Source organism: Phocoena phocoena, chromosome 10 (genome assembly GCF_963924675.1).
Source record: "Phocoena phocoena chromosome 10, mPhoPho1.1, whole genome shotgun sequence".
Classification (NCBI taxonomy): Eukaryota; Metazoa; Chordata; class Mammalia; order Artiodactyla; family Phocoenidae; genus Phocoena; species Phocoena phocoena.
This window is the reverse complement of record NC_089228.1, coordinates 70,391,122-70,412,554: the sequence shown is the minus strand read 5'-3', so window position 1 is coordinate 70,412,554 and position 21,433 is coordinate 70,391,122. Positions and strand designations below refer to the sequence as shown.

Below are 21,433 nucleotides of genomic sequence, written 5' to 3'. Positions count from 1 at the left end.
TCTGACTTGTCATACGTGTGTCATGATGTCATCATTGAGAAAATAGAACCCGGGAAACCCCTTCCCATCACTGTCTCCCTCTGAAGTTTAAATGCCAGTATGTCACCCGCATCCTTTCTCGCTAGCTTTCTCTCTCTAGCTCACTGCGTCTCTCTTGCTGTCTCCCGGGGACACTTCCTGTTCCTCCCAACCCAACCTTCTCTGAGTTCACCCGCAAGTTCAGTCCCTGAACCGCTCCATTTAAGCTTAATCTCTCAGCTCCTTTCCAAATTCCCTGCTTCCCCCACCATCACTTCAAGCCCTCTAGTACCCTCGGCTCACATCTTGCCCAGTTGTCCTCACAGGTACCTGGCAGGCCTCTAACTTTGGATCAATCCTGTTGTTCACTTTCTCCCCTCCTACCACCAGGCTGCCACAGACAATCATAAAACCAAGAGGCATGAAGGCACTACAGATTTCTCTGCTCCACACACATCAAAACCCCGCCTGAGCACAGCACGCCTTTGAAGCCACACCCCGTCTCGGGTGGAACTCAAACCCAGCCAAAACTCAGATTGGGATGTAAACCTATGGGCTGGGACTTGACCCACCCCCCCGCCCCCGCCCCCGCAGCTCCGATTGAGACCTGAACCCACGATCCCTGACTAGGACGAGATTCGAGCCCACTGTCTTTTTTTTTTTTTTTTTTTCACATCTTTATTGGAGTATAATTGCTTTACAATGGTGTGTTAGTTTCTGCTTTATAACAAAGTGAATCAGTTATACATATACATATGTCCCCATATCTCTTCCCTCTGGCGTCTCCCTCCAGCTCACCTGGTGTCAGGACTTACTGAAGCTCAGGTTCTTTTGTCTCAGCACAGGAAGAATTCAGTAAGAGGCAAAGCAGCAGGCAGAGTGAGTTTATTAGCACAGAATGCTTGTGAGAGATACAAGCAGGCACGCAAGGGAGCGCAGCCCCGAGAACAAAGGCGGCAACACTTTTATAATCAAAGAAAAAGCGGCGGGGTTGGGGGGGAGAGGGCCACCTTCTTCCTCATTCTTGGGCAGATGTCAAGGCTTACATCATTAATTCCTCCCTTGGCCCTATATGGTTTAACCAGGACCATCACGGTGCTATCTAAATCATATGTATATTAGCAAAAGGGTGGTAACATATACTATGATACGGTAGTTCATCTCAGGTTTCAGTAGAATGTCCCCTTTCACCTATATTCCTGTCTTGACTACATGTAGAAATGCTACTCTTCAAGGACAGTTAGCTCTCTGATTTCATGTAACAAGACTCAGACCCCATATCTACTGTCGTGTGTTTTAACTATCAGGGTTTGTGGCCTGAGTGTGTCTGGCACTTGGGTGCACCTGGTCTTCCTTCAAGGTAGTGTAGATTAGGTTACTGGGTTCTTTTCCTGAGTGGTCATTAGTTTACAACAGTCTCCAGAACTCTCTTAAAATTCCCTTTCTACCCTTAATCCCCTAGTGGGATTTCTAAACTGACTATTTAATTATCCTACTCTATCCCTATCACCTTGACAAATGTTTCAACAATTGCTTCTCACATTTTCCTCAGAAACGAACTAGGTTGGACCTTTGTTGGTTGACTTCCCAGCAACTGTTCCGCCGGCTCCCCCACCTCAAGCATTTCCTCCCAGAAGCACCCAAATTTTCCTTTGAGGCAGTGCCCCTCCCCCATTCTCAACCATGTTGTTTGGGTGGATTTGACTTCATTTGTATTTCCAGGGGTGGACCCTGATGGGCTTCAGCCAATCAGCTCTCCCATTTCTCTGGCCACAGTGATCGGTTCGTCATGGATGAGCCCACCACCCAATCTGGGCCAATGAGACACCAGGAGACAATTGTAGAGGCTTCTGGGAAATAAGCTTCCCCCGTCTTCTGCAGGAGCCCCAGAGGAGACCACCTCGCTCTGGGTGTTACAGTGAGGGTACGGTGTCTACAGTTGCTAAAACATGAGGGGTGGGGGGATAAGAGAATGGCAGGAGTCAGATGGAATCCTCAACCTCTGGGCCAAACAATGCCTGCATCCAAGTCTGCCTTTAGACTGTCAAGTTGTATCAGTCACTTAATCTCCTCCTTGTTTTCTTGAAGCCAGTTTGTGTTGTGCTTTCCCTTGTTTCACCCTAACTCATGCCCCATTCCAAAATTTTACCTCCACTCTCAGAGCCTCCATTTCACTCCACCCCCAGCAAGTGACCTTTCCCCCTGGTTCAAGGAGGAAACAGGCCAACTAGCAAGGATGCCATTAGCGTATTTCCCTGGTACCTGCAAGTATTTCTGAATCTGAACCTTGCTTCCTCCTTCCTTCTAGTCTTCCCCCTCTGCCTTCTCAGAAACCTTCTCCTGTATCTTTGCCACCTTTCTTTTCACTCGTTTTTTTCCATTCACCTCTCATTTTGCTTAGATTGCTTCCCAAGGTAGAGGCGATCATAACCTTGTCCAATCGCACTTCCTCACATTCCTGCCTTTTTTCTATCCTTCTCTGACAGATTTTTAGAGGAAAAATGTTCCACCACAGAGATGTCAGTTGGAAGCCTGCCTATCTGAGGATCCATGGAACATAGAAGAGGTTCTAACCAAGGGGGAGGTTTGCCTAGGATGGGGCTCAACACAGAGGCCTGGGTGGGATGCATGGATGGGGGCCTCGCTTGCATTTGTTGGAATGGAAGCCAGTGAAGTTGGTGGCCCCCAGTGAGTGTGAGGAGTGAGAATAGAGGAGGGTTAAGGAGGGGCTTTGAGGAATGTGGATGCTTAAGTGGGAAGTGGGAAAAAAAGGGCATCTCTGAGACCGTGACAGAAAGCTCAGTGGTAAGAGGAAAGTAAGAGAGAATGCTGTCCCAGAAACCGGGAGAGGAGCATTCTGCAAGGAGGAAATGGTCAGTTAACTGCTACCAAGAGGTCCAGTGTGATAGTACAGAACCACTGGATTTGGCAAGATCTGGAGTTTCAAAGTGTCAGGGACAGAGCCAGCCCTCCGTGGGGTGGAGGAGTGAACGAGAAGTGAGAGGAGCAGAGAGCAACTGTAAATGACTTGTTTTGTTTTTTTTTTTTTCCTTTCCAACTGTCTTAGTTTAGATTTCGCTGAAAACAGACTCTGGACAGGTACTTGGGTACAGGTAGTCTGTTTGGGAGGTGAACCCAGGAAGCACAGCGAAGTAGTTAGGTAAGGGAGGCAGGGATGGGAGAAAAGACAGGACAGGGGGCACTAGTGGGCAACACAGCCATGCACAGCCAGGGTGCAGGCCTTCTGGGGCCCCCTGGGGACCTGTGTGAACCAGGCCTCAGGATGGTTCCCCTGGTCATGGATCTACTGCCTCCCATGCCCCGCTAGGGTGAGGGGTACCTCCGAGGCATCCCCTCACCAACGCTCACCCCCTCACCCTTGCCAATAAGCTCTTCTGGCATCTGAGAAAACCCTCAGGCTCCAGGTGGGAAGAACTGCCATGCTGCAGATGAAAACCACAGCTACTGTGTACACTGGAGGGCCCAGGGAGCGCGGGCTAGGGTACCAGCCTGGTGTCTGCCACACCAACCCACCCATGACCGCTTCACCAAGTCATATGGCTAAGTCAACAGAAGTGGGCCTTTCGAAGTATAATTAAAGGCAGGCATGAGATGGAGATTTTAGCATAATCAAGAAGAGGAGAAATGCAGTGTGCCAGCAGGAGATTAGTCCTTGCAGAGGTGGGAGATGTCTGGTCTGGGATGTATTGACAGATAAAAGCTTTTCTCAGCCTCACGTCCTCTTCTTTGAATGGGGGCAGGATGAGGGAGAGGTACAGATGCTATGGCAACGCTTTGCCCTTTGACCCTCTGCTGCAGAAGCACAAGGAGGGACACGGTCACCTCCATGCTTGTTAGGACATCTTCCTGCATTTTTCCTCCCTATGACTGAGTTCTATCTACTCTGTGTTAAAATAGAGAACCCGGTGACTTGACCTTTCTTTTGTTGCCTGCATTGCACCATGTGCTCGGAGCTGGGAAAAAATTTGTCCTAAAGTTGAGCAATGAACCAAGAAATGGCTGGTTGCGGGACTGTGGCAGTGCAGCCTTGAAGCAAGCATGGAAGTCAGATGAACCAGCAGGTGTCAGCTACTCCTCTTTCTCTCTCTATGCTTATCCCTTTCCCCAAAGGTCAAGGGTAGACGAAAAGCAAGGTGTGATTGGGGAGAGAGTAGAACAGGGAGGGCTGGAAGAGGCTGGCAGTGCCGGAAGCTGGTAGAGGTGTGAGTCCCGTGAACAGTCTCCAGTTGCCCAGAGTTAGGTCTCCCTTCTAGTGTACTGTAGAGGCAGAGCTCTGAGGGCACATCCATGCCTTCTGAATATAGTCACTCTGGGGGAGGGAAAGACAGCCAAAGAACGAAAAGCCAGATGACCAAGGAGTCATCTCTTAGGAAAAATGATTCTTGCAGAGGCCATAGGGAGTGAACTGACTGATGGGATGCCTGCCATCTTGGGTCTGCTCTGGATGACCACGCCCTTGATATCTTTGCCTGATCACCCGGCCTCTCACACATTTCTGGGGGCCTTTCTTGTGTCTCAATAAATGGACCCATGGGTAACAGCACACAGGGAAGAAGCATGCATATTCATGGAGTTTCGAATGCTGAGAAATGGTAAAGGGAAATCATAAACATAAAGGTGTAGGGAAGCCCCAAGGGAAAGTGCAGTATCCTGGAACTGGTGACTCTGTGTGTGTGTGTGTGTGTGTGTGTGTGTGTGTGTGTGTGTGTGTGTGTGTGTTTGAAGAGTGGTAACCACTCCTAGGCCTGAAGGAACAAGGAGAGGGGAACGGATAACCGACCCCAGGAAGGAGAGAGCCACATGGGGAGGACACCTTGACAGAGGCTGTGACTGCAATTGAAGGACACGGCCATCCCAGGGCAGTCACTCAGGAGCTGAGGGACTAGCGCCCGGCCACTGTCCTTCCCTTGCTCTGATCTCCTTCCAGGACTCCCCGCTGGACAAACCCAGTCAGAAACCAGAGGGCACAGGTCACCTCTACAGGTCAGCCTTCTGAGGCCCGGAGCAAGGTGGAAAAGATGGAGAAGGGGGTCTGGAGGTGCAAACAGAAGCTATCCCCACCCCCAAAAGCAAAAACTCTGATTTCTTTCTTAGGGTCAGTGTTTCCTAGCATAAGAACAGCCCCAGTGCACCAAATCTCCAGGGGAAAAAAAAAATCTCTTTCATCTTGACCTGGGGAGGCAACAGAGCTGGAATCTCCATCCTCCTCCCTGAGGCAGTAACTAGAACTAGAAGGGGAAAGTGTGTACTCCTCTCTCTGATGACAGTTTATTAGGTTTACTACCCTTGGCCCGATTCTGTATTACCTCATGTACGCAAGCCTTTATCTCTAATTCCAAAAACCAAACTACTTCTGAAAAATAAAGTTTTTCCATCCTTCATTTGTCAACAAAATGTGACCTACTGACATGAACTACTTATAACCATTATCTATCCCGCTTAGTGAGAATGTCTGTTTTCTTGTAGAAAATTTGTTTGATTCCTGAAAGCTTTCCTAAACCCTGTGTTATGTAATTCAAACACTTTTGCATACACATACAGTGTGTATAATATATTAAATAAGACTTTTCAAAACTCCAAAACATTTTAAATTCCAAAATCTATCTGGCCCCAAGGCCTTCAGATAAGAGATTTTGGACTTGTGTTATTCATGTTAGCTTCATAACATTCTTTAGAAAAGAGCTAGGGAATGGAATTTTTTTTCGTTTATAATTAACAGACTTTCTTTACCTAGAATCTGGTTTTGATATAAAATATAAAGTTCTTTTAACTCAAAATTAGTTTTTTAAGTATGTCCCAGTCCCTTCTGAGTCTTTTGTAAGACTGTGAAAGACAATAGACTATAGTACAGAATTGCAGCAGGAAAGAGGTGAGAGCTCTAAAGAGTTACTCAGGGAATTAACTGAAGGGACTATCTGAGGGGTGTGGTCAGGGTCAAGGCCACCAACAGGGCATAGTGCTTGAGAGCACAGATTCTAGAGCCAGACTTCTGGGTTCAAATCCCAGCTTTACCACTTACTGTCCATGTGTTCTTGGACTAGTTGCTTAACCTTTTTGTGCCTCATCTTTTTTTTCTAACAGTTTTTAAAAATATATTTATTTGTTTGTTTGTTTATGGCTGCGTTGGGTCTTTGTTGCTGTGCGTGGGCTTTCTCTAGATGTGGCGAGCAGGGGCTGCTCTTCATTGCCATGTGTGGGCTTCGAACTGTGGTGGCTTCTCTTGTTGCAGAGAACGGGTTCTACGGAGCACGGGCTTCAGTAGTTGCGGCTCTTGGTCTCTAGAGTGCAGTCTCAATAGTTGTGGTGCAGGGGCATAATTGCTCTGTGGCATGTGGGATCTCCCGGACCAGGGCTCGAACCTGTGTCCCCTGCATTGGCAGGTGGATTCTTAACCTCCAGGGAAGTCCCTGTGCCTCACCTTATATTTAATAATCCAGCAAAATCCTATTTAATTGGCTTTTCACAGCCACCATCCTGTGCAGTAGATAAGACAGGCCCGTTTACTTGTGAAAACCCAAGAAGTTATTTGCCCAAGGTTAGGCAGTGAACTTGCCAGTGAGGATAGGGAGCCAGACCTTCCTGCTCCAAGCCAGGCCTCTTCCCAGTCTAGCACGTGTCTTACTCACAGACGCTTGCCCCTCCTTGACTGCTCTAGCAAGGTAACATGTCACATGCAGTGTTCTCAGCCCAGCCAATTTTGGCTGTATGAGCAGGAAACAGCTTCTGAGGTGTTTCTAGAAATATCAGCCTTTGATACTCTTTGTGTCATTTCTCCACCCCGGTAATTACCCCAGCTTAATTTAATAAGCAGCAATCATATAATCCAGATGGTGGGACTTGATTTTGCTTGCAGAAGAAGCAGGTTTGAGTAAGTGGATCTGATTATCTTCGGGGAATTAGAGGCTGTTTTCTAATTCAAAGGAGGAACAAAGAGGGAGTTGCTTTCTTTTAAATACATGGACCTTAACATAGTGAACTCCAACTCTGCAGATGTGCATAGAATAAAGTCACGTGTAATATCATCCCTTGCCTCCTAGGCTGGTGGGAGGGAAATCAGTCAGAGGGGTAGATGTCCAGACCTCTCTTTCATCCTGCCCTCTCCTCCCCTGCCAGTGTTTTCCATGGATAGAAACCAAAGAGAAGCCCGAGGGCAAGGGAGTCCATGGAATCAACCACTTACAGCAGAGAACAGGGCAAAAAGAGGTGCAAAATGATCCCAGGTAAGGGTGGAGCAAATGGAGAACAAACAACCCAGAATTCTACTAATACAGATATCAAAGGGCATTCCTTTCCTATAATGGGGCCAGGCAATATCTTTAAAGAAATAGTAACTCACAGGAGGAATTCATACTTATTAATTATCCATTGCTGTGTAACAAGCTACCCTAAGTGGACTGGCTTGAAACAAACATTTTCTCACACAGTTTCTGAGGCTCAGGACTCCGGTAGTGGCCAGCAGTGTGGTTCTGGCTTCAGTATCCCATGAGATTGCAGCCAAGATACCCACAAGAGCTGCAGTCAAGCTTCAACTGGGGGTGGAGGGTCCGAGTCCAAGACGGCTCACTCACGTGGCTGTTGGCTGGAGGCCTCAGTTCCTCACTGGCTGTTAGCAGGAGGTTTCTGTTCCTGGTCTTGTGGGCCTCTTCAAAGAGCTACTCACAACATGGTAGCTGGATTCTCCCAGAGTGAGAGATTCAAGAGAGAACAAGGGGGAAGCCACTTGCCTTTCACAAACTGCCCCCAAAAGCCTATTACCATCACACTTGCCACATTCCATTTGCTAGTGTTCCTAAATTCGGCCCACGTTGAAGGGGAGGGGAACTAGGTTCCACCTTTTGAAGTGAGGAATATTCAAGAATTTATGGACTGCTTTTGAACCACCATACACTCAGAAGGAGATTCGGAGGAGAAAGAGTTCAGAGTGATCTCAAGTAGTGATGAAGAGCCAGTCTACAAAAGGTCTGGGAAGGTCTCAGAAGGTGGTTCTCGATGCCCTCCCATGCCCTCCTCTTCTCCCACATGCCGAAGGTCCCAGGGCTCCCTGGTAGTCGGGGTGCTGTTGGGACCCTTCCTTTTTGGCAATCCCTTCTCAATCTTCCCAACTCATTATTGTACCTACCTCATTTCCCATTATTGCTCTCAGAGACCTATTCTTGGAAAGCAGCTAAGCTAATTTGCTTTGAGGTATTCATGGTTTATAATGGACCCACAGATTCCTCATGGGGGTTACCTAATTCTAATAAAAAACTCCCCTGGAGGCTTAATGAACCCAATGCAATCTATCTCTCTAAACTCTTTCATGTGGGGCAAGGATGGGTTTGGTGACCTAGTAAGGCACTCCTTGCTCCCAAACAATATCATAAAAACAATAGAACACTTGCTTATGCATTATAAGATTCAATCCCAATAAAACTGAAGACCTGTTTATGATTTCTAACTGATGAGGAACCTGAACCAAACGAATAGAAAATGACTGAATCGCAGAGGTTACACCTGAAGTGTGGGTTTGGTTCCCAGTGTGGGGCTCCTGCATTGAACTTGGTCTGCTAGGGAGGAACCCCCTGAAACGATCATCCCTCCACCAACCCCTTCGCAAAACAGGTAGCCCACCAGGAGCCCGGGGAAATAAGGGAATTGGCATGAGATTATGTTTTCTGTTTGTTTTTTATGGTTTAGGGAAGATAATGTGATCAGAGAGCAATTATAAAGCACTACTAGGATGGCTCTGTGTCTGTAAAAGATGAGGGGGGTCTATGTTAAGGCAGCGGTTCCCAAACTTTTTTTCAAGAACCCTTTCTACTCTTTAAAAGTACCAAAGACCCCATAGAATTTTTGCTTATGTGTGTTATGTCTATTTAATATATATTTACTATGTCAATTTTTTAAATTTATATTTATCATATTAGAAATAAAGACTGAGAAATTTAAAAATATTTAACTGATTTAAAATTAACAAAGTCGGGCTTCCCTGGTGGCGCAGTGGATGGGAGTCCGCCTGCCGATGCAGGAGACACGGGTTCGTGCCCCGGTCCGGGAGGATCCTACATGCCGCGGAGCGGCTGGGCCCGTGAGCCATGGCCGCTGAGCCCGTGCATCCGGAGCCTGTGCTCTGCAATGGGAGAGGCCACAACGGTGAGAGGCCCGTGTACCGCCAAAAAAATTTAACAAAGTCAATACCTATTATAAATACTTTAAATAAAAAAATTATATTTTCCAAAAATTAGGGAGAAAGGTGGCATTGTGTTGTATTTTTGCAAATATCTTTGATGTCAAGCTTCACAGAAGGCAGCTGGATTCTCATACCTGCTTTTGCATTCAATCCGTTTTGAAATCACAATTGGCTAGCCTGTGTAAAATTCCTCTGTACAGTTATAGGAGCATGAGAGTAGAACAGGCAGGGAGTATCTAAGTATTATATATCTTAGTATTAGTAAGAAAACAGTTGACCTCGGAAACCCACACTTTGAGAACCGCTGAATTAAAGACTTATTACAAACTCTCTTCCTCCTAATTTTGCTAATGACAGATGACTGAATGCTGGAGTCAGCACTTCATGGCACTGGGACTATGGGGACATGTGTGGACGCAAAACCGCCGTGGCTGGTTTCAGTATGCAGTGCAACCCACAGGGATGAATAGAGGGGAGGGTTGTCCAGGGGACTAGAAGAGCCTGCATGACACATTAAAGCACAAGGAGAAGTTTGTTCCTTTGGTAAGATTTTTATTGTTCACCAATATCTGCTTCCCCCCTCCGCCAGAGGGCTAAGCTTCTCTTCCCTTTGAAATTAAATGTGGCCACGTGACTTGCTTGAGCAGAGTGATGTGTGGCGTTTCAGGAAGAAGCTCTAAGCACCGGTTTGCTCTTTTGCACACTCCTTCCCTCTTTATTATTTATTTGTTTATTTATTTATTTGTAACGTCTTTATTGGAGTATAATTGCTTTACAATGGTGTGTTAGTCTCTGCTGTATGACACAGTGAATCAGGTATACGTATACATATATCCCCATATCTCCTCCCTCTTGCATCTGCCTCCCACCCTCCCTATCCCACCCCTCTAGATGGACACAAAGCACCGAGCTGATCTCCCTGTGTTATGAGGTTGCTTCCCACTAGCTAGCTATTTTACGTTTGGTAGTGTATATAAGTCCATGCCACTCTCTCACTTCGTCCCAGCTTACCCTTCCCCCTCGCCATGTCCTCAAATCCATTCTCTACGTCTGCGTCTTTATTCCTGTCCTGCCCCTACGTTCTTCAGAACCTTTTTTTTTTTTTGGATTCCATATATATGTGTCAGCATACGGTATTTGTTTCTCTCTTTCTGACTTACTTCACTCTGTATGACAGTCTCTAGGTCCATCCACCTCACTACAAATAATTCAGTTTCATTTCTTTTTTATGGCTGAGTAATATTCTTTATCCATTCATCTGCTGACGGACACTTAGGTTGCTTCCATGTCCTGGCTATTGTAAATAGAGCTGCAATGAGCTAACGTTCTCTGTGGATATTAGCTGCCCCATTACCTTGGGACTCAGAGTGAGGACAACACTGATGGGAAACAATTCCAAGCTAACCCTTGCTGGACATGTAACACACATGAGAAACATTTGTGGTTTTCAGCCATTGTAATGTTGGCGTTGTTTGTGACAACAGCACGATCTAGCCCAATCTGACTGACATAGACACCGTGCTGGAAAGGCAAGTCAAAGATATAGAGTGTATTATTTAATGCACATTTATTGGGAGGTTATTGTACATTACACACTGTGCTAGGTGCTGTGATTACAGATGACTTAGATTTGGCACCAACCCTCAGAGGGCTTATATTGCAGAAGGCATATAGGTAAATATGGCTCTTCATCACTACTTGAGATCACTCTGAACTCTTTCTCCTCCGAATCTCCTTCTGAGTGTATGGTGGTTCAAAAGCAGTCCATAAATTCTTGAATATTCCTCACTTCAAAAGGTGGAACCTAGTTCCCCTCCCCTTCAACGTGGGCCGAATTTAGGAACACTAGCAAATGGAATGTGGCAAGTGTGATGGTAATAGGCTTTTGGGGGCAGTTTGTGAAAGGCAAGTGGCTTCCCCCTTGTTCTCTCTTGAATCTCTCACTCTGGGAGAATCCAGCTACCATGTTGTGAGTAGCTCTTTGAAGAGGCCCACAAGACCAGGAACAGAAACCTCCTGCTAACAGCCAGTGAGGAACTGAGGCCTCCAGCCAACAGCCACGTGAGTGAGCCGTCTTGGACTCGGACCCTCCACCCCCAGTTGAAGCTTGACTGCAGCTCTTGTGGGTATCTTGGCTGCAATCTCATGGGATACCGAAGCCAGAACCACACTGCTGGCCACTACCGGAGTCCTGAGCCTCAGAAACTGTGTGAGAAAATGTTTGTTTCAAGCCAGTCCACTTAGGGTAGCTTGTTACACAGCAATGGATAATTAATAAGTATGAATTCCTCCTGTGAGTTACTATTTCTTTAAAGATATTGCCTGGCCCCATTACAGGAAAGGAATGCCCTTTGATATCTGTATTAGTAGAATTCTGGGTTGTTTGTTCTCCATTTGCTCCACCCTTACCTGGGATCATTTTCCACCTCTTTTTGCCCTGTTCTCTGCTGTAAGTGGTTGATTCCATGGACTCCCTTGCCCTCGGGCTTCTCTTTGGTTTCTATCCATGGAAAACACTGGCAGGGGAGGAGAGGGCAGGATGAAAGAGAGGTCTGGACATCTACCCCTCTGACTGATTTCCCTCCCACCAGCCTAGGAGGCAAGGGATGATATTACACGTGACTTTATTCTATGCACATCTGCAGAGTTGGAGTTCACTATGTTAAGGTCCATGTATTTAAAAGAAAGCAACTCCCTCTTTGTTCCTCCTCTGAATTAGAAAACAGCCTCTAATTCCCCGAAGATAATCAGATCCACTTACTCAAACCTGCTTCTTCTGCAAGCAAAATCAAGTCCCACCGTCTGGATTATATGATTGCTGCTTATTAAATTAAGTTGGGGTAATTACCGGGGTGGAGAAATGACACAGAGAGTATCAAAGGCTGATATTTCTAGAAACACCTCAGAAGCTGTTTCCTGCTCGTTTGGGACACAGCCAAAATTGGCTGGGCTGAGAACACTGCATGTGACACGTTGCCTTGCTAGAGCAGTCAAGGAGGGGCAAGCGTCTGTGAGTAAGACACGTGCTAGACTGGGAAGAGGCCTGACTTGGAGCAGGAAGGTCTGGCTCCCTATCCTCACTGGCAAGATCACTGCCTAACCTTGGGCAAATAACTTCTTGGGTTTTCACAAGTAAACGGGCCTGTCTTATCTACTGCACAGGATGGTGGCTGTGAAAAGCCAATTAAATAGGATTTTGCTGGATTATTAAATATAAGGTGAGGCACAGGGACTTCCCTGGTGGCGCAGTGGCGTTACTCTGTTGTAATTACCACTGTCCACAAGGGTGAATCTAGGGTACTACGGGAGGGAGAAGTCCTTGAATCCTTTGTCAGTCATGGAACCAGCAAGAAACAGCACACTTAGGTGGGGTTTTTGAAAGGACCATTTTTTGAGGTGTGGGCAGAGTTAAAAGAGTGCGCACCGATGTTGAGGCATCTGTGACCATCAACAGAGGAAAGCCAACCCCACCCAGCCTGAAGGGTAATGGCTAGAAATGGTGTTGTTGGACCTGATGAGAGCTGGACTCATGGTAGAAGGGCCATGCAATGCCAGGTATAGTTGTAGAAAGGCATAGTCAGTGCCAAACAACAGCAAATCAGGCAGGAGAAATAAATACTCTGACTTCTCTTTCTGCTCCCTAATCTCCTGCCTGTGCCTCCTACTAGCCAGATCCATCTGGAAACCAGAGACAAGGGTGCCTGGATGATGCCATCCAGGCAGTTGGTAGACGTCAATGTCCTAGTCCCCAGAGGAGGGTGGGGAGGGTCAGGGAGTGGGTCTGGAGAGGCAAATGGAGAACATCGTGAACAAGGTCCAAAAGAGGAGAAATTATAGGAATTGTTGAAACAATATTTTCTAAAACTTTTAAAAATTTCATTACTTAATTAAAATGCCTAAACTTGCAAGGAGAGTCCACAGCTACCGATGGAATGAGAAGGGGTCTGAATGAGTACAGAGGGCTGGATACTTGAGGCTTCTATTATGAGAGAGAGGCAGTGACGGGCGTATGCCCAGAAAACCAATCCTGGACTGTTCTAAATAAAGGCTTTATAAGAAGTTCTAGGTTCCAGAAAAATTAAGAAAAAGCTACAGAGATTCCCCACATACTCCCTGCCTCCACACACGTACAGCCTTCTTGGCTATCAACATCCCGCACCAGGGTGGTACATTTGTTACAACTGATGAACCTACATTGACACAACACAACTACCCAAAGTTCATAGTTTACAATTGGGTCCATTCTTGGTGTTGTACCTTCTGTGTGTTTGGACAAATGAATAATGATCTGTACAATCACTGTGATATTACAAAGAGTAGCGTCACTGTCCTAAAAGTCCTCTGTGCTCCACCTATTCATCCCTTCCCACTAAGCCCTGGCAACCACTGATTTTTTTCCTGTCTCCATGGTGTTGCCTTTTCCAGAATGTCATGTAATTGGAATCATACGGTAGGGAGCCTTTTCAGATTGGCGTCTTTCACTTAGTGATATGCATTTAAGGTTCCCCCATGTCTCTTCATGGCTTGATGTCTCATTTCTTTTTAGCACTGAAATAATATTGCATCGTCTAGATGTACCACAGTTTATTAACCCATTTACCTACTGAAGGACATCTTGGTTGTTTCCAAGTTTTGTCCTGGATCCTTTTGGATGGGGGGTGGGGGAGGGAAGACAGGCATCCAGCTTAGCCACGGACAGAGCTTGAACAGTCCTCCATGGTCCTCGGGCCCTTTGCAAATAGACTTCTGTGAGGCCTGTCCTAGTGTCTCAAATGTACTCAGACACACTCTCACCCCCTGCATGTATTGTCTGAACTTTGACTGAAAGATACTAACTGCCAAGTGTATATTAGGAAATAAGGATGTAGATCCTGGTCTTGAAGAACTGATAGACTAGTGGAAAGGAAAAGATAACTGACTACAACTGACTTGTACAAATGCAATGAGACTTTCAGAAAAGCTAGGATTTTAGCATCAGACTAAAGGTGAGTTTCCCATGATGCTATTCAGCGTTTGGTTCTTGATAGTTTTGGATACAACAGATAGGCCTATTTGAGCATAAGATTCTTAGTACGTAGACTCATTACTGAGTGTGCATTCCATGAGAAACCTTAAAGACTATAGCTCTTTGTTTTCGAGAGAGAAAAAGGGAGACCCCCCACCCCTCCCACTTCCTGATACATACTGAATCTTGACTTTAGGAATCATATTGTCCTGGGTTTAAACCCCAGTTTTGCCACCTATCAGCCAGGTGACTTTGGGAAAATTACCCAACCTCTCTAAGCTTCTGTTTCCTAAGTTGCGAAATTGACATCCTAGTAACTGTAGGATTATTATAAGTATTAAGTGATATACATTTAAGGTTCCTCCATGTCATTAGCATGGTGTTTGGTGTGTAGGAAGCATTCCAAAGATGATATCTACTCATTTTATGACTTCTTGCTACATACTTTTTTAAACAGAGAGGCCAAGATTGTTAGTTTCCTTTAGAGGCACAGTTGGAGAAGTGCATCTTTTTTTTTTTTTTTTAACTTTTTTGGTTAAAAAGAAAGCATGTTTTTTTTCTGGTTAAAAAAAAAAACCATTCCCCTACCAGAAATGGAACCCACAGCCCCTGCGGTGGAAGTGCAGAGTGTTAACCCCTGGACTGCCAAGGAAGTCCCTGGAGAAGTGTATCTTGAAGGAGGGAGCTGACCATCCTACAATCAGGGCCTAGACAACAGTGAAAGGAGTTAGGTAAGTCGTTAAGTCATAAACATGCAGGATCAGTTATTGTTTTTATATAAAATATTGATATTTTGTTTATTATGGATTGTTTGTTTTGCATTGATCCTGACTTAATTGTTAAATTTTTTATTTATTTACTTTTTGGCTGTGTGGCATCTTCCTTGCTGCACAGGGGCTTTCTCTAGTTGCGGTGAGCCGGGCCTGCTCTTCGTTGCAGTGTGCGGGCTTCTCATTGCAGTGGCTTCTCTTGCTGCAGAGCACAGGCTCTAGGTGCCCGGGCTTCAGTAGCGGTGGCATGGGGGCTCAGCAGTTGTGGCTCAGGAGTTGGGCTCTAGAGCGCAGGCTCAGTAGTTTTGCTGCTCTGCGGCATGTGGCACCTTCCCAGACCAGGGCTCGAACCGTATGCCCTGCATTGGCGGGCAGATTCGTAACCACTGCGCCACCAGGGAAGTCCCTGACTTTTTAAAATATTGCATTAAAATATTATCTTGGGCTTCCCTGGTGGCGCAGTGGTTGAGAGTCCGCCTGCCAATGCAGGGGACACAGGTTCGTGCCCCGGTCCGGGAAGATCCCACATGCCGCGGAGCAGCTGGGCCCGTGAGCCATGGCCGCTGAGCCTGCGCGTCCGGAGCCTGTGCTCCGCAGCGGAAGAGGCCACAACAGTGAGAGTCCCGCGTACCAAAAAAAAAAAAAAAAATCTATCTTGATAACCCACTTTTTTGGTACCTCCTTAAAGTTCATTCACCTGACCCTAAAGCACTTAGGTCATGGTGTGACTGGCACAAAGTCCAGAGCTGCCTGTAGGAAAAGACTGAAGATCTTTGGGTGAGTTTGAACTTGTGCTTTGCGAGGCCTAGAACACTTAGCCTCCTGGGATAGGAGCAGAGGGTGTGGACTACAACTCCCAGAAGGCCGCGCGGCACGGTGCCCTCACCGATTGGCTGGTATGGCCCCGCCCCCACCACGCCCCTGCCGGGAGGACCCGGGGCAGCGAGTCCCGGGCTAGCGTGCTCTCAAAGCCGGCTACCCAGTGTAGTCTCGCCTTGCCGGACAGGCTTCATGGCGGCCCCACCGGTGTCCCGGATGCTGCGGCGGGTCCTGAGGTCCAGCGTCCGGAGCTGCAGCTCGGGCGCTCTGGTGACGCAGCCACACCCCGGGGAGCCCTCCCAACCTGCCGTGGAGGTGAGCCTCCCGCATCCACACTTTCTTGGGGAGGGGGTGGCCTGGCAGCTGCACCTTATGCCCAGAAGCACCCCGGCCCGTCCGCGGTAGCTGCTTCTGGGAGGGGTGTCTGCCTCTGCGAGGAACTCCTCAGCGCTTATTTAGGTGTGGGGAGAAGAGTGGAATGATGTTTTCTAGATAGACTGCCCAGTCTCACCCGGTATCCCAACGAGGGGTGGCGTGGTGGGGCGCTCCTTGGGGTCTGGCTTAAAAACCTCCCTGCCCACCCATCCGTGCAACCCACTTCCAGGTCTGAGTGACTCCTAGAGATGGGGGAGCAGGCGGCAGGACTCTGGGACCAATGAGATATTATTAGTACCCCTTTCAGCCCTGCCTCACACCCAGCCTCTTTAAACATTTTCCTCCCTGCCCCCCAGTGGAGGTTGTGTGTGATAAGGTGTTTTTGTGACACCCCACTTCATAGTGTGGCACTGACTAAAAATGTCACCTTGGTGCTGCCAGTAGTCAATTGTCACTTTGTAGTCACAGGGTTGTGTGACCCGTCCTTCACTGACTTTTTTTGTTTCATCTTCATTTCCCTTAGGAGGGTTCAGTCTCTTTCTAGAGCAGAATGGAGTCAGGACCAGGGGTCTTGCAGGTTAGGGACTCCGCTATCTCTTTAGGGTTGGGATAGCCCCCCTCAGTCCTTAACAGCATCTCAGAGGGGTTTCCAGCATAAGAAGTTTTAAATTTGTTTTGTCCATGTTGTCAGGGAATCATTTGGGGAGAAGCATCTCTTTTTTGGTGACGCCTTCTCTAGGCTGATCTGGTCAGTCTTTTCCCACCTCCTGGCTCAGGGCTTCAAGTTCTGGGATTCATCAGATCATGCACCTGCTGTTGCTCAATCAAGGGGAGGGCCTCAGCCTGACCTGCTTTCCCCAGATCTGATCCCCCTTCCCCCCCACCCGCGGGATCCTCAGATAAGCAGATCCCATTTCTGGGAGGTGGAGAAGTTTGTCAGTATCCTTGAACTCTGAACTTAGTGGAGGGAAAAATTGGAAAGCAAAGATGAGAGATCTTTAAAGAATTCAGGAAAAGAGAAGTTTCTTCTCCCCCTTGCCCCTCATTTACTTTGTACCTTTCATCCTGTGCTAAGTGGCTTCATTCGTGCTCTCTTTCAGTCCTCACAATAAACCATGTGAAGTGAGTAGAGTTTGTATTTTCAGGTGAGGGTGCTCATGGAAGTTAACTTCCCTGTAGTCCCTGAGCTGTAAAGTAAGGAGCTCAAACTCTAGCACTTGTGCTCCTGCTTCTTTTCTGTGGGGAGAGTAGAAGAGAGGCTGCTCTTACCCTTACCTTTACACCACGAGGGCAGGTAGCGTTAGCAGGTAAGAAGGTGGACTCAGAATGCCTCGGTTTGAATCCCAGCCCTACCACTTATTAGGTGTGTGAACTTGAGCAAGTCTTCTCAGTGCCTCAGTGTTCTCCTCTGTAAAATGGGAATAACAGTGTCTACAAAACCTGGCACATGTACGTGCTGTGCACGTGGATTGCACATGTTTGTTGTAATTATGCTTGCCGCCCTTGCCACATACTGTGTCCCCTAAGTCCCCTCCCACCTGGACACTCAGGATAGTCATTCTGTCAACTATCTGATCACAGACCTCCCACCCTGGACGTGCCCCACCAGGGTTATCCTCAGGTTGCTCCTTGGGTGCTGGGTGCTCCCCTGCCTTTCTCGGTACAGTGCTTGGCCGGTGCTCTGCAGGCGGTAGAGTTAGCAGGTATTTTTTGCCTGTTTGAAACAGATCTGGTGAGGGTGCACGTGACAGAGCACTGGACAGGGAGCCCCAAGCTTTCATGCTCGCTTTGCCCCCAGTTTGACCTGGCTCCTGGGCCTGTCTCTTCCCCTCTCTTCCTGTCTTTAAAACCAGTGGGATGGACTAGCCCATCTGTACGCAGTGGGGGAGGGCACAGAATGTCCTTAGGAGAATCTCAGAGGTATGTTCAACCAATCCACCGAGCTTGCCAGTTGGCAGGAGCAGGGGTGGGGGCATCTGGAAGCCTTGTCCTCCCTTCCCCCGTACCCTACGCGGGGCCCTGAGGTCTGGTTTGAGATGGCAAGTGCTTGGAGAGACAGGGAAATCCCCTGGCTGTTGTCTGTGTGTCGGGGTGTAGGTGTGGGAGAGTTGTGCAGTGAGGGGAGGGAGCTGGCTGTGAGGACAGTGGATGGGGGCATTGGGCTTGGTCCCGGGGCAGATCGAGGAGCTTCTGCAGGTGGAAAGGGGAGGCGGGTAGGGGAGACAGCTCCCTCCGGCCTGTTTGGGGCAGCAAGACAGAGGGCTTTCCCCAGTTGCAAGCACTACGCCCTTCTTTCTCCCTCTCAGGCTCCGTGCAGGCTTTGTTGGGACGACAAGGGGCTGGCCTCAGGTCCTGGGCCTGCTTCCTTGGGGCAGGGGCAGGGGAAAGGATGACTCTGTGCCAGGCAAAGGCACGCAGCTGTTCAGGGGGCTGGAGAGAACACAACGTGGGAGAGGGCTGTGCAGGAAGGGACTGGTACATGAGGAGGGCCGGGGCGGGGCAGTCACACGTGGAAGGAAAGGAGACCTTTCAGGGGGCTGCCTGGACTTCCAACCTGCCCTGCTTTGTTTCAATGAAGTGTGACTTATCCTTGCTGGGAGCCACAGGTGTGAAGACCTCACACTTAGGGTGGGGCTGGAGGGGGAGCGGAGGTCAAAGCCTGGGGCTGGGCACTTTGCCAGGTCCCCTCATTCAATAGAGATTAATTTTGAGCCACGCTGGGTATACATCCTCCAAAGAGCAGGTAAATCAGGGCCAGTGATACTTGGGTTTGGCCTGTGCTCTTTTTCTCCTGCTCTTCTAGTGTCTAAGCTCCAGAGCTGTTTGGGGGTCGGCCTTTATCATTCAGATCAAAGGCCCAAGGTTAGTGAATATTAGAGGAGGCACTTTGAGGGCAGGGTCCCTCCCTTAACTAACTCCTTCCTACCACTCTTCCCCACCACTTCATCCCAGTCTGCACTGGGTTGGTAGACAAGATATAACCAGTAGCATGTGGTAGGCTGCCTAGTTCCTGGTTGTGGCACTAGTATCTGTGGTTCTCGGGAAGCTCAGACCCCACGTGTCCTGCTCTGACAGCAGGTCTGAAACCCCAGCCTTGGGCCCTCTGCCATTAAGTAGGGCTTTGCAAGACGAGGGAAGCTGACAAGAGTGGGAAAACTAGTCACAGCACACACACACAGTGCCCCTCCATGGATACATGATGAACGGTTATTTGTAAGTAGGAGTTAGATTAAGAGAATGGGAGCAGTCACTTCCTGAACACCTACCGTGTGGCAGGAACTCCTCCGGTTGAGGTAGGTAGGATCATTTTCCACAGTTTATGGATGAGGAAGCTAAGGCTTAGAGAATGGTAAGCAACTAGCTCTACAGCTAGTTGGTAACAGAGCCAGGCTTCTAATTCAAGTTTACCTGCTCCCAAAGCCTATGCTCAGAACCGCAATCACCCCGGATTAAAATGGCACTGGGTCCTGGTGTAGCAGGGCCCGTGGTTCTCAGCCTGGGCTACAGAGCTGAACAGGGATGTTTCAGATAAACCACTAGGGCCCCATCCCAGAGAGCAGCTGAGTCCGAATCTTTGGGCTGGGGCCTTGGCATCAGCACGTCTTAGAAGGTCTTCAGGTGATTTTAATGAGTAACAAAAGCTGAGAACCACTGTAGGAGGCTAAACCATTTTGACAGTAGAGACCAGCCTAGAAATGCATGGCAACCCCATTGCAACTGGGTTTTCCACGCACCACCTTTCCCTCTGGGTTAGGGACCTGCCCGTCTGTTCATTGACACAGCGGTTCGACACCTGCTATGACACCGGGAAACAGAGTCAGGCAGGAAGGCTTCCCACCCAGGGGAAACAGCCTGGTCCAGGCCGGGGCCGGAGAATACGAGCACCTAAGGGTGTTCTACTTCTGACATGTACTTCTGACATGTCCTAGCCCCGCCTGGGCGAGAGGCATTGCCGTCTCATCTGCCCAGTAATTCTCCCAGGATTCTGGGCTCCTTTGACTGGTGCTGATATTTTTTCCTCCAGGGAGTTTAAAGGGAAGAAAAAAAATGGAAGAAGGAAAGTAGGGCATGCAGTGTTGGAGGAGGAGGCAGGGATGAGGTGTGTTAATACCCAACTGAGGAGTTTGCGAGGGGGAGGGGGAGGGGAGGAAGTGTTTAGGAGGCTGCGTCAGGTGTTGGTGTGTGTGTTTAGGAGGCTGCGTCAGCTACTGGCTGTACAGAGTCTGAACGAATCTAGATAAGGTCACTCCAGGTCTCAAAAGTGAAATCTGGCCTCCCCTCCCGTGGGGGCCTAATTCCATTCTGGGTTGCCCCATTCCTCGGCTCCCTCTCCGCTTTCTGCTGAGTCATGCTCCTGGGTCCTCTCACTTGCTCCCTATTCTCGGCTTTATTTTCGCTCCTCCCTCACCCAGCCACCTCTCCCAGGATGTGAAGATTAGGGTGAGGAGGGCATCTTGGCAAGTGAGGAGGTGAGGTCTGGGGGGACTAACAGATCACTGAATTGTGAATAGCTGCTGATTCCCAGGTGTCTGAACTCCTGGACTGTGGTGGCCAATGGGGATGGGACTCTTTTTTTTTTTTTTTTTTTTTTTGCGGTACGTGGGCCTCTCACTGTTGTGGCCTCTCCCGTTGCGGAGCACAGGCTCCAGACGCGCAGGCTCAGCGGCCACGGCTCACGGGCCCAGCCGCTCCGCGGCATGTGGGATCTTCCCGGACCGGGGCACGAACCCGTGTCCCCTGCATCAGCAGGTGGACTCTCAACCACTGTGCCACCAGGGAAACCCTCTTTTTTTTAAAAAAAAATATTTATTTATTTTTTTGGCTGCGTTGGGTCTTCGTTGCTGTGCGTGGGCTTTCTCAAGTTGCGGCGAGCTGGGGCTACTCTTCATTGCAGTGCGTGGGCTTCTCATTGCCGTGGCTTCTCTTGTTGCAGAGCACGGGCTCTAGGCGCATGGGCTTCAGTAGTTGTGGCGTGTGGGCTCAGTAGTTTTGGCTTGCCGGCTCTAGACCGCAGGCTCAGTAGTTGTGGCACACGGGCTTAGGTGCTCCGCGGCATGTGGGATCTTCGCAGACCAGGGCTCGAACCCGTGACCCCTGCATTGGCAGGTGATTCTTAACCACTGCGCCACCAGGGAAGTCCCGGGATGGGACACGTGATTCTGAAGTGTCCCTGCCCCACCCCCAAGGGTACTGGTGGAAAGGCAGTGGGGTGAGTAGGGAAGGAGGAACACTGTTATTATTTCAGACTGCAGTTCA

The 21,433-nt window shown here is 48.5% G+C and overlaps 1 protein-coding gene across 1 annotated transcript in view; it reads left to right on the top strand.

The window, feature by feature from the left end:
- The first annotated feature begins 15,994 nt into the window (after positions 1 to 15,994).
- Positions 15,995 to 21,433, top strand: part of MOCS1 (molybdenum cofactor synthesis 1) — a 34,805-nt gene continuing 29,366 nt past the window's right edge. The window contains exon 1 of the mRNA XM_065885359.1: positions 15,995 to 16,117. Within this exon, the coding sequence (XP_065741431.1) occupies positions 15,995 to 16,117 (123 nt within the window). The remainder of the gene's footprint in view (positions 16,118 to 21,433) is intronic.